This window comes from Phaethon aethereus (genome assembly GCF_964289735.1).
Source record: "Phaethon aethereus genome assembly, chromosome: 1".
Taxonomy (NCBI): Eukaryota; Metazoa; Chordata; class Aves; order Phaethontiformes; family Phaethontidae; genus Phaethon; species Phaethon aethereus.
Genome location: NC_138575.1, coordinates 160258833 through 160272979, shown reverse-complemented (window position 1 = coordinate 160272979; position 14147 = coordinate 160258833). Strand labels below are relative to the sequence as shown.

General features: G+C 36.6%; 1 protein-coding gene across 1 annotated transcript in view; it reads left to right on the top strand.

The window, feature by feature from the left end:
- ITGBL1 (integrin subunit beta like 1) overlaps positions 1–14147 on the top strand; it is a gene marked incomplete at its 5' end in the record, with an annotated part of 150966 nt that overhangs the window by 127516 nt on the left and 9303 nt on the right. Inside the window, one exon of the mRNA XM_082009934.1 lies at positions 2576–2692. Within this exon, the coding sequence (XP_081866060.1) occupies positions 2576–2692 (117 nt within the window). The remainder of the gene's footprint in view (positions 1–2575; positions 2693–14147) is intronic.

The following is a 14147-nucleotide window of genomic DNA, read 5'->3' as shown; positions in this document are numbered from 1 at the left end:
ACACAGATGATCTAAATCATACCCTGAACTTAGGTGGGAGCCAGCTAAAACAAAATACAAGGCACAGATATCAGTAAGGTGTTTGGGCTTTTTGAGCCTATGTGTTGGTGTTTTATTCATTAGATAAGATGAGAAGATTGAGAAAGTAGGGCCTAAATCCCCTTTGTGCTTGATTGTGAGAACACTACCTGAGCTTGTATTTTTTACATGACAAAAATGTGCCCTATCTGCCTAGGGATGGGATATTCCGCATTTTTTTTGCTGGTGAAATTGTTGAACATTAACTAAAATGAATAAATATTAATTGCAGCAGGGACTGGGAGGAACCTGTTCCCATTCCAGTGCAAGTACCCAGCCACTGGGCTCTCAGGCCATTCTGACTTATTAAATTAAGCATTACTTTCTGTAATGCTTAATTGCAGAACACGTAGGGGCCTCATTACAGAACCTTCCTTTGCTTGTCGCTCTGGAGGATTTTCCATCTCTGCTGACTCCTCTCTTCAAAGCAACTTGCTTAAACTGATTTTATTGTCCTTCAGGCATCCTCCTTATTACAGCGTTAGCTGGCCAGGATACTACTGTTAAAGATGGTTCTTTTGTTTATTTTATAGAGTCTTCACAACAGATGGGTCCTGTTCATCAGGTACCTATCTGCCTAGGGGTGACTGACTGTGCTTTGGGATACTGCAATGTGACTTTTTTGTAAAAGTAGCCAGGTTGTCTAAGGTGGATGCATAGAAAGAGTCTGCGAGAGCCCCAAATAGTGACAAGTTGGACTCATTAAAAGTCTCTGAATATTAAAGTACTAAGGAATGATTTTTTTTCCAGTTTCTAATGTAGCTGTCCTTGGCAAATAATTATAGCTTAGAGAATGCAGGCAAATAATGTTAATCATTCTGTAGACAATCATATCTTAAATGCTGGCATGATTACAAAATACAACTGTATTTCATGATGTAGTAGATGTACTTCCTATAATAAGTTTCTTTCTGGAACAAATGTCCTCATATAATTGCCAATGCAACCTAGATATAAAACTATGCATATTATAAACGTATCATGAAGTATTTGCTGCTAATTCTCTCTATTAGCATGTCTTTTTTGTAAGATGCTTGATCATAAAATATCCTTCTAGGTTGAATCCTGGAACTTAGAATTTCAGCTCAAAAGTGCAATGTACATTGATGCATCGGAAGATGAAGAGTATGGCAGCTATAAAATAGGCTGGGAATTTTTTCCACAAGTAGTAAGACCTCCCCCGACTCCATCTTCATTAGACTGGGTTTTTTTGAAAAACAAATGTGGCAAATTTAGGTTAGAAGTTGAAAAAAAATAGATTAAGAATGATACGGCAGTATGTTGACCTAAAAGGTTTTATTGTCACAAAACCTACAGTTAGAAAAGCCCCACTAAAGTTCTCCTTAACAGTCCTTTCCCACTCAGCAAAATATTTCAGCAAATGCTGAAAAAATATTGTGCATGCTGAACTGCTTGGTTACATAATGAAAGGCTGTGCCTGGAGGATTTTTTTGCTTTGTAGCTCTAGTCACTCCTACTGTAAATTTGGGTTTTGCAGTCAGTAGAGCAGTGTACAGGCCCAGGTTGAGTCTCATTGAGGCTGTGATTAAATTAGATCAAGAGGAACAGGCTTTTCTGCATCCTAATCCATGTCTCTGGCGGCCCTTTTTTACACACATAATCTTTTCACAAGCCCATCAACTGTATTATTTTGATCCATGGTTGGTGTCATATTTAGAGCATTCTCACAGTAGCATTAAAACATTTTAAAAAATATGGAGTTAAACTCTCAGAAGTTAGGAAATAACAAAATCAATGTTACCCTGAAGTGAGTTTGTCTCATATACGTACAATGTAAAACACATTGGATCTTACTTTTTTTCACATCTGACTATTTAATACTCACTGCTCTGGGGGCTTTGGAGTGGAAGATCTGTGGGAGTCTGATGAGTCTGTTCCCCCTTTAAGCTCTGGGAAGTTCTCCTGTGAACAGGTTGATAGAAGGGAAGACTCTGACAGAGGTTGTGCTTTCAACTTCTATTTCCTCAGGTCTAGACAAGAAAAATTATAGGGATTTTTGCTTTCCAAATGCCTGGCAGAATATTTGAAGAGTTATGTTTCTACGTGAATAGAGAGTATCTTAGAGAGCCCTAGTAAAGAGATAGACTATTTAATTCTAATCACATTCATTCTGGAGTTTCTGAGGTATGTGCTAAATATTTAGATCAATTATAGAGGTTAATGATGCAGTTAAATATGTGCCATAGCTCTTTTACACAAAGTTGAGATGCGAAAAGCATACAATACCAGTGATTGCTTATTGTTGCTGTTTCCACCAAGATATAACAGTAATATACTTTGCTTCTGGTTGCTATGGAAGAGGGATAGATTTGTGGTTTGGTTGGGTTTTTTTAATAGTGTTTATGCTCATACTTCAATTAATACAGCATGACTTGTAGTTTGCCTTTGGGGGTAGGGTGTATAATAAGTTTGGGGGTTTATTTAATTTATCTTACTTTACTGAAATCATGACTCTAACAATTGTTTATTCTTACAGGGAGGTGTGAATGTGGCCAATGCACTTGTTTTCCTCCAGGAGACAACCGAGTTCATGGCAAAAATTGTGAATGTGATGATCGACAGTGTGAAAATGTGGATGGTGATGTCTGTGGGGGTATGTGTTCACATAATATCATACCATATCATATCATACAATATAATATAATTTAAAATCTTGACAGTTTATAACTTTCTCTTCCCCCTGTTTTTTTAACATGTCACTATAGACTATTGACATTATTGATTAATTATAACAGATTATAGATTTTTATAAGAAACAAGCTCTATAAATATTGAATACGTTAGTGAATTTTAAAACCTCAGAAACACTAACAATGAAGTAGATTAAATATACTTAATAGCATAAAGGTAAGTGACCTACTATATCCCAGATTCCATCAGTGTTCATTAGAGAAGAATACAGACCTTAAAGGAAAAGCTGAAAAATTAGGTAATTTTACTTTGAGTACAGCTGATGTTTTACTGACAATGTTGTATTTTATCTAAAGGTGATCATGACCAGCAATACTTCTGAATAGTTCATATCCACTGACAATGATATCTCTGTTTTCTAAAAGAGTAGTAAAAATATATTATGAAAGAATCTAAAATGCTTGAGATACATTGTCATAGTAATAGTACATGCAAATGTTTTATTTTAATGTTGAAAGTGAAAACCTCATTTTTTGATTTTTTAGTAATATATGTTGGTGTTAAGCAATATTTCAAGTTAGTTTTAGATATGTAAATGTATACATACTATATGGTATTTTAAAAACAGGTGAGTGATATTTGTCCTAAATGCTCTCTTTCCAGATTTTATTTGCTTTATTTTAAAAAATGAATCTTTGATTCTTAATATTAACAAAGTAGGTGGTACGAACAATGACACACTTTATTATATTCTGTATTTCTATGTAAGAAAAAACCATATTGCTTCATAATCCTTGTGTGCATTAAATGTTCTGACTACAGGGAATATTTCCTCAAGGTCTCTGCCATGGACAGTCTAGGCATATATGGAAAATTCTAGTCCAAATGTCTAACCAGCCATAATAATACTTTATAAAATTCACTAATATGAATGTGTAGAAAAAGAAGAATTTGAAATTTAATTTTGTACAAAGGACATAAAAGCAGATAAAAGCACTGAAAAGCTGGGTCATATTTTTTACAAATTAAGTAGTTTGGGACCAAAATTCATCATCTGCCATGGTTAAAAATATCTATTCCTTTTATGTCATTCATATTTTACATTATTCAATGACAATGCTTCAATGTTTATACTGCTAACTATATTGCACATTTTGGAAATTATAGACAAAAATCCCATTCTTCCTTATTGTGAAGGATACAGTGATAATTTTAATTTTTGTTGCTGGGTAGAGCACCTCAGACTTAAATGAATAATTACCGCAACACTGGAGCCACTGTCTAATTTTTTACTGTGCAGGAAACACTCTAGGTCACACTATTATTTGAATAAACTCTGCCCTTTAGTCTAAATAGCTTTGGCCAAGGAGAATGGCAGAAATTAATTAATTAATTTTAAAACCATATGCTTTAAACTTGTTTTCCTAATTTTGAAACAACAAATGGAAAGGAAAGACAGCTCATGAACTTAGGAATCAGTTGGTGTTTCAAGCTCAATTTTTCCACTTTCATTCAAGCTGATAGTTTAGGTACTAATGATTCTCTGCAGGTGAAAGGAATTATATGGGAAAATGCAATTCAAGTGACTGTGCCCTGTTTGAAATTGCACTGCAGAGCATCTGTTGACAGGACTTCAGAAGGCCCGCCCTGTGATTTTTGCTGTTCCAGGGAGCTGAGCTTTTTTGTAATTCTTTCCCCAAAATCGTAGAATAAGTGCCAAATCGGGAATCCTGTTGTGCTGAGCTTTCTTGTAAGTAAAGGGAGAGGAGGAAGCATGGCATAAGGTGATGATTAAGTCCACCAGGATCTCTGAAGTGCCTCAAGGGAGACTAGTGCATCTTTGCTCACTCGCAGCCGTCTGAACTTGGTGAGGTGCCGCTGATCTCCAGAGTTTTGTTCTTCCCAATTAGGAGTCATGAAACTGCTAATACCATCCTCTAAAAATTGTTGGATTTCTGTAGTAGATGTGTTGGGATTCCAGTGGTAAATAATTGGCAGATTGTTTTTTCATATTCTTGATATTTTATTTCTTGTTCTATTACATTTCTAAATATAATTTGAGATATTTTTAGATTATCATATATTTGGTTGTAATTCACTCTCTGAAGCGTATTCCTATATTATTATTATTGCATGATTCCATCTGCTTTTGTTCTTTTACAGCCAAGAACTGGTTTCCCCTTCCTCTGTGTCTGTTCACATACCATACAAGTGTTTCTTTGTTTGGACTTGTCTGGTTCTTCCATGTGAAGTGCACTGAGATTCAAATTAACAAACATAGATTGTTTGCTAATTTACTTACTAATCACTCAGTTCTCTTCCATATGCCACTCTTCCTTCTCTTGGCTGCTGAATCTCTAGAGTGGCTCCTTCCCTCGTTTCACCTCTCTCTCTCTCTTTTTCTCTCCCGGCTTCTTCCCCCCCCCCTTCTCTTTTTTTTCCTTCTTTTTTTCTCTGCTGGCAGATCCTGAAACCTTTTCTATGACCATCTAGTATCCATCTGTGCTTATGATTCACCTGCCTCAAGAGGTCACCCCCCACCCCAATAACTTAAAGCAGCGCCTATTTGAGTGTAAGCACTAAGTACAGGAACGTTCATCTTCAGAGAGTCCCTATCAATTGCAGCTTTCTGATCATTCACCATTTAGCAAGTGAATTCCCCTCACATCCCCTCACCTTCAAACTCATTTACCCCTTATGCATTTTCTGTGACTTCATCTTTCACTGTGGCTTCCACCAACATTTTCATTGAAATGTCTCTTCCCACAGTTTCTGACCAAATGTAGGAATTTCTGTCATTGTTGTCCTTTTCAGACCCACAATAGCCTCTGGTGTTACCAATAGCTTCAGCCCTACTCGTTAGTAATTGCCCAATGTTTTGCTTGGCTATCACTTTCTATCCTGATAACTTTTTTAATGTTTCCTTTGATATACAGTGTTTCTCATATCTCCTTTTTTAAGATATTCTACCAATTTTGACCTTATTTTCTTTCTCTTTTTGCAGCTTATCATTTATGGAAATTCTCTCATTACTTTTGCACTAATGGCACACACATATCTCTTCCTTTTGGGTTTGTTTGTGCTTCCATCTCAGCCTGAACCTCTTGACACCTCCTGCTGAACTGCTTGTTCCTTCCTCTTTCCTTATTCTCTTTTCATTGCTATTTTTCTACCACTGTTACTACCTAGGCAATCACTGTCAGGACATAAGCCCTTGGTAGTAATTTTGGCTTCAGAGAATTCTAAGATGGACTCTGAATGTGCAGGGTCTGACAGTGAGCACTGAGCGCCTGTAAAGCACAAGGAAGGAAGACCACTGTTTTCAGATTAAATGCATACTGGAATGAGAAATGTGAAAGACAACCTAAATGGTTTGAATAAGAATTGTTTCTGGCCTCCTCTGACCAGCAGAGATTGATTAATAGCTTGCTTTCCAGACCAGCTGTCCATGTGATGGTAGAAAGATATGAGGCAAAAGATGTGATAAATTAGGGTACAACTGAGTAAGACCCTATTAACCATGTTTCTGTATGACTGTAGTGCGTCATTCACTTAAAAATTCAGCTGTCCATCATTGCAGTACCGGGAATAGAGACATTACGTCTCTACAAAGACAGAGGTTGCAGGAGGACTTGGCATAGATTCCACAGCACTCTGCTATTAGAAATGGATTCATAGAATCATAGAATGGTTTGGATTGGAAGGGACTTTTAAAGATTATTTAGTCCACCCCCCCCCCGCCATGGGCAAGGACATCTTTCACTAGATCATGTTGCTCAAAGCCACATCCAATCTGACCTTGAATGTTTCCAGGGATGGGGCATCTACCACCTCTCTAGGCAACCTGTGCCAGTGTTTCACCACCCTCACTGTGAAAAATTTCTTCCTTGTATCTAGTTGAAATCTACCCTCTTTTACTTTAAAACCATTATGCCTTGTCCTATCGCTACAGGCCCTGCTAAAAAGTCTGTCCCCATCTTTCTTAGAAGCCCCCTTTAATTACTGGAAAGCAGCAAGAAGGTATCCCCAGAGCCTTCTCTTCTCCAGGCTAAACAACCCCAAGTCTCTCAGCCTTTCTTCACAGGAGAGGTGTTCCAGCCCTCTGACCATTTTTATGGCCTTCCCCTGGACCTGATCCAACAGGTCCCATGTCTTTGTTGTACTGAGGACCGCAGAACTGGATGCAGTACTCTAGGTTGGTTCTCATGAGGGTGGAGTAGAAGGGAAGAATCACCTCCTTCAGTCTGCTTGCCAGGTCCTTCCTTCATCTTCCCCTTCCTTTGTCTGTGCCTCTGCACAGAGACGTAATATGCTATGACCGGAGGAGCTGTCTCATGCAGCCTTTTTGAGATTCGTATGTTCTACCTGAAGGCACATTCCCTACAGTACAGTTTTTAAAAATTATTTAAGATTTTCCTGAGTGTATAGCAGTGTTGATTCACAGCAATATTTAACATCATGGTATTTTTGGCTTTACTTGGTTCTTTGAGTCTTTCATATGCAAGTTAAGAATTTTTTGGTGCACACATATGACCAAAGAATCACAGGTTTGCCAGCACAAGTTCTTTCTTGGCACAGCTCTGTCACTGATATACACCTGGCTTGATATTTACTTCTCTTGTATCCTGGTCAGAGACACTTCACTCTCATCTCTGAGGTTATGGCTGTGCTCCTAGCTGCAGATGTGTCCTGAGCTTTCAAGTGTTTTTTGTTCCCCTGCTGTGTCCAGTCATGTTTTTTGGTTGATGTCATTGTTGGCTGCTCCACCTCACTGGGTTGACTGTCGTCCATTATGTTCTAATCTCTTTCAGAATTGAGGGTAGGCAGGCAACAAGAATTCAGGACAACAGTAAAGATCAATTTGAAATTGATTCAATAATGCTCTTAACTCCATTCATTTTGATTTGTTCCCTGGTCCATTATTGGCCTAGCTGTGAGCTCTTGTCACTGCAAAGTAGCAACCATTGAAGGAATAAAACAGAAGCCCTTTGGGGTCCTCTGCATGCTACTGGTTGGTGCAGGATTATGCTGCTTAAAAACCCTAAAATAAAAACAAACAAAAAATTGGTTGAAGCTCCACACAAGTTCTTCACTAGGGCTACTAGCAAAGGTTGACACTTCTAACAGGTAACTCATAGCAAGGCCCTTACATATTTCTAGGGATACTCCCATTTTGTTTTATGTCAGTATTTCAGCCTGTGATTTATATAGTGGGCCACCAATTTGATAATCAACTTTGGTAAGATCTTTTAATATTTAGTCATGGATGTTTGCACTGTCCTCAACACTAAGAAACAACTAAGCCTCTGGTCATCCCAGTAAGCCAGTTCTTTGGCTGGTGACAATAGAATGCTATAAGAAGTCAGATTTGTTTATTTTCAAGTGAGTAAATTCACTTTGATGATTTTTTAACTATTTGTTTTGTCCACAGCATATCAAAATATAATACTAACACTGTAGGGAATCCAGGTGTGTAATGGCATGTCACATCCTGTCACATCAAAGAGTAAATGTAGCTATCTTTTTTGTTTGTTTATACCAGTGCCTTTTTGTAAAAGGCATTAGTTCTTATTAGTTTAAGATTCTGGTTGTAGTATAAAGGCTTGTAAAAGCTGGAGGAGATGATTTATACTTTGAGGAAATGCTGAGGTAATTAATATTTCCCTCGTTATCAGGTCTGCCTTCACACCTCTCTCTCCTATAATGTTAGGAAACCAGTGCAGCAAAACTCTACTTGAGACTTTATGGGAGGAGAAGTGAATATTTTTTTTTAATAAAATCCCCAGGTAAATTAGTTTTCACCACTCAGACACTCAATGAAGTCTCATTGATTTCATTCACTTGCATTCTCACACCCACATACAAGCATCGAAGTGTCTGGATGTAAGTAGTTTGGTCAGGATCACTTGTGTGTGACACAGAAGATGGACAAGAGATGCTGCCTATCAAGTTCTCCATAGGTCTTTTTGTTCCACCTTGACTGACAACAACAAACTGGTTTTTGGACATGTCTTTTATATTGTTTAAGATCCAACAGTTAGGATGATCCTACTCATGATTTTGCTTATTTTCATCTCTGTAAGTTTTAGGCAAGTCTGGTGCCTGTTGTCTGTGCTTCCTCATTTTTTACATTCTTAGGACAATGCTGTTCCTGTTGGGCTTACAAGGAAAAGACACAAGTTATGCACTGTGTTTGTGTTGACATCCTTTGTTGTTGAGCACACAGTCTTCTGCTGGCAAGTCATCATGAAAGTTATCATACCATTATTGTTTGACATGAGTGCAGACCTTCTGGTTTTGACAAAATAATACATTACTCAGTTTTACTGTGCTGTGAATGTGTTGCTGGATATTAATACAGGTCATGTTTTTAACCTCATTCTGGTGTTTCTTCTGGTGCTTACCTACACATTTCCATTCATATGTCATTCACACCAATCTTAAGATTCCCAATATAATTCTCCATGTATTGGCAAAAAACAAGGGAAAAGCTGTGGTTTATAAGACGTACATATACTTAAAGCCACAATTCCCAGCTTTCCAATGTTTTAAACTTTTACAACAGAGACAGAAGCTTCCACATCACGTTCTTAGAACTAGTGAAGGATTCTAGGATCACATAGTCATCAACAGGATGTACAATGGAAGTGCTCCCTCTCAAAAGGCTGGTATAACTTGCCCTTATTGCCATGCTCCTTTGAATATAAAATCTTCATTATTATGCAGCCAGGCTAAGTAATTTGATTCAGAGGAAGTACTGCTTTTCTTTCTTTTTTTTTTTAATATAACTATATGTTATTATATGATAAAGTTATGTAACAGAAACCGTGAATACTTTTTAATGATAGTTCTAGGTCCATACTGCAGAAATCATGAATGACATTTTTTTTCATCTGTTCAGTGAAGCAGAAACATGATGTTTTCAGGTAGCATGTTCTTATGAGGGCCAATAATGCCGTAACCATAAAAATGAGAGAGTTATGATGAATGATATGCTTCATTAAGCAACGCTTAGTATTTATATTATGGTGCAGTTGCTGTCAGACGATTTCCTCATTTCTTGCACTACTGTTGCTTCACAGAAATAGAAGTATATAGGACATTTATGGAACTCTCTAATATACTTAAAATGCACATTAGGAGAGTAAAATAATACCACCCTATCTCCCAGCCGAAGACAGCTTTTGGCACTGAGTGGTCTGAAAATTCTGGAATATGAATTCAACTTCTGACTACCATGGCTTCTCAGACTACATGGGACATAATTTCAAAGCCTTCTGTTGTCTAAACTTAGGCATCTTATATAATTTTTGATGCCCAAGGCTATCCTGTCTGACCCCAACTTGGCTTCACAAGGACACAGGGATGCTTGCGTAGCTGCCATCATCATGAGGATGTCCTTGATATCTTAAGGTATGTCAAATGGCACTAGGCATCTGAATTGAACCCGTAATTTCTCTATGTTCCTATTATGTTAAAATAATAGTTTATTTCCTACCCAACAGGTTTTTCATCTTGTCTGTTGAAAAGTCTTCAGAGCAGGGATCATGTTTGATTGACTGAGGAATCTGAAATACATATAATTGCTACAGAATTCACTAGATATTTTTATACTCTTTAATAGAGAATTTTTATTATAATGTTTGTTATTGAAAAATGCAATTGATCCTCCTAGGAAAAAAAAGTTCAAACACGTGCTTACTGAGTAAAACTGGTGCTAAAAAATGGGAAAATGACTCTATTTAGTAGTGAAGTCAGAGTCTACCTGGCATAAAGCTGGTGTGATTTAGAGTTTTATTTTAACAACACTAAGTAAAGAGTTAATGATTCAGTGCCTGTATCCTTCACTTAACTACTTCATCCTTGCTCTGAGGCACATTCAGGGGCAGCAACAGATAAATTCAAAAGGATCAGTAGGTATTGAATTAGATATGAGAGTGACTAATGTAGCCAGTACAGGTATTAATGTGCGTGGAATATTCTTTATTAAATTAATTTGGTTTTACTTAGCTACTTTTACTTTCCTAATTTTTCTTTTAAATGCACTACAGATTTCTGTCCTGGTCACCCGGGTGTTTGTGCAGGTGTATGAAAAGTTGAGACTTTATATAGATGCACGGAGAATGTAGTTCGTTTAGCTTTTCAGATAGCATAAAATATGGTTTAGGTTTGTAAAAAACATTTCAATTGAATCTTTCTGTTTAAATGAACAGTAAAGGATTTGCTAATGCATCAACATTTAAGTAGATTAATAGATATTAGTTTGCAAAGCCAAAACATATAAGGTTCAACTCATATGTTGAACCTCATACATTAGGCTATAAATAGCCATTACACTATACCCAGGCTTCCCCTACGTTGAAGTCTGTCTGCTGTGTGCGACTAACGCCTGTCTCGGAGAAGACCATGCTCTGAAGACTCTAAGACATGTGCAGCCATGCCGACATCACTAGAAATTTTGTTCCGATAGTCATCATCCTTGTTTGAAATTCTGCTTTGTTACTCAAATGAACTGGTCAGTATCAGCTTTTCTCTCTGCTTCTTGCTTTGTCTTTCTCTGGTAGTTTGAGAATCCCCATTCCAGTACCTTCCAAGAAGGTAGCTCAGATCCAGCTGAAACACTTCTTAGCATTCCCCCCTCAGCCCCAGCAGGCTAAGCAGATAATGCTCTCTGAAGTTCTTTCAGCAAGCCATTTTCTCTGCCCTTTGAATTCTTTCTTTGGAACTTTTGGTTCCTACTCACTTCTCTCCTGTTATATGCATACGAGGATGGCATTAGCCCTTTTCAGCCCAGTGTTTCCCTTGAAGGTTTTACAGAAGTGCCAGCCTGTTGTTTTCCCTAAACTGGATCCACAGTCCACTTTTATTAGACTTGGAAAATACTAAGCAATCTATCATGAAAATATAATAGACAATCTGTATTTTGCTCCACTTTCATATTTGGTTTCTCTAACTGCAGTTTTCACAACTGTTTCAGTCTTATGGCATTCTCCTAGTATTAAATAAAAATCAAAATCAGTGATTCAGTAATGACTTTACCAACTCAGGTTTTTAACCTGGCAGGTTAATGAAGCCTGCTTACTTAGAAATATTTCTCCCAGATAGATGTTGTTTAATATTCTCTTATGTTAATAACGTAATGGAAAGTTCTTTATCATAGTCCTGTAATAAAAAATAGAAAATCCTGTTTTTCTTTAAATACAGAGAGAAATATTTTTTTCATTTACTGTATTGTTCTAAATCAGCAATACTGCATTATGCTGAAATTTTTCATATTTCTAGTATGCTTTTAAAACTTCTTGTTTTTCATCCAGTTATAGATTTTTTTTTCCTATTATGTCCACTTTATGCACAACAAAATTTCTCATTTATATTGGTTGCTATCTATTTAATCTTTCTTTCTTTGGCTGTACAGCCTTCTCATTCCTATCTCATAGCACCTCTCCACCATTAGACCTTCTCTCTTACTGTGGAAAAATATTGTTGGGCTATCAGATAAATTCTTCATACAGGACAGTCAAATTCATATTTTTATAGCTAAAGTTTTGTTTTTCCCCATTCTGGTTATTATTGACTTATGTTATGTTATTAGTTGGAGAAATTTTTTCTCATGATGTGACAAATTTTGTTGGGGCTGGCCTCAGTTCGCACTTTGTGAACATTATCTGGTTTTAATCAGTCTACAAATATGAACGAGCTTCCTCTACAGTGATTACTTCACCTTTTTCATGATGCTGTCATTCCCATGTAGTGATGCCTTTTGTATTAGAAAATTATCATGCAGGTTTTTTGGGAACTCTGACAACAGTTCCATGAGTAGTCCTAAACTGAAGTTCCTCACAACCACATAGATTATTTTCCAGGCATGGAAATAGTTTATCCTGGTGCCCTGGTTGATTTGGGTTGTAATGGACCTCTGCTAGTAATCTGTCACAGCTTGCTTTGTTGCTGCATTCATATTTCACATTTAAATCTTGTGTTTGTTGGATTTATTGATAATTCTAAACAACGAGACAGTATCTTTAACATCATCTTTTTCTCTCCTTTGCCTCTCCCCCATTACAGTCTTTCTTCTTGATTGGAGATTAATGTTTGAAACATTCTGTTATATATTTAAATGTTCATTAACACAGATTTTTATGAATGATTCATAAAACCAGAGCCATAAAAACTCAGAGCCATTGCAATATGCAATTCATTTGTGATTTTAAGTGTTTTATATTAAATCTGAATTGATGATAGAACAACACTTTCTAGTAAATCTATGTAGTCTGAATAGTTAAATCAGTATTTTATCATGTTAGCCATTTCAGTTGGGCTGGACTTCTTCAATTAGTGTTTTTTGTTTTCTCCTTTGCTCTATGATTGCTGTATTCTTAAATTTTATTCTCCTCTATGGAATGATTTATATTCAGATTTAAAAGGACCTATAAGCAAGAGCAGCACCTTTTTATTGCTGCTCTTGCTCGTAATTTTGAGAGTCTGGGATTCATTGGAATAAAATGGGCACACTTTGAATGTAATTTCAATATTACATTCAACTGAAAGCAGTTGCTTATAATGTTTTGGCCCTTCCTTTTGGTCAACTTGTTTGGACATCTTCAGATGAATGCAAAGAGCCTCTGCAAGTAGAATATACACAACTAAACCATGTAATGCAGTTATTTGTGGGCTAGCACACAGAAGATAGCTAGGAGTTAACAAGCATTGGGCTAAGCACTCTCATACTCACCACCCTGACAGATGACGCATTCAAAGAGCTGCAGCTGCCCAAGCTGGTGTCAGCTAGGAGTAAATATTATTTTAGTAAAATTGATTCCTTGAGAATAAAGAATCCTTTATGTTTTGAGGATTTATATGGCATAATGGGGGAGAAGAATGGTCATCTCAGAAAAATGCATGTCAAAATTTTATGCGGTAAGCTGTAAATTCTGTTTTCTGTATATTAATAGACTATTCATGACCTTTTTATTTGACTTGTGTAAATGCTTTACAGATGCGATCAGTCTCTGCATTTTAAAAATCATAATGACTACACAAAAAAAATTATACAATATTTTTTCAGTGAAATCAGCATGGATTTCTTACTATTCACTGCTAAAATGGGTACAAGTATTTGTATCTCCACAAATAATTTTCCAACACTGACATCCAGTTGTATATTTTGCTCTTCAATGGTTGAGCTATTCTCAAATCTATTCTGTATGTTACTAAATAAAAATAAATAAGGTGGATAAAAATGCTCTGACAGAAACTTAGCTAAAGTAAGTTAATGTAGACAATTGCATGCCATCTACCTGTAAGGAGCATTTGGGAAAGTAGATATGCTTGTTTTCTACCTCTTGTTTTTTGGTTTGTGGTATAGTTGTTCTTGTTTCCCAGTCTAACATGGAAGCTAAAGTAGCATCAATCTTCTA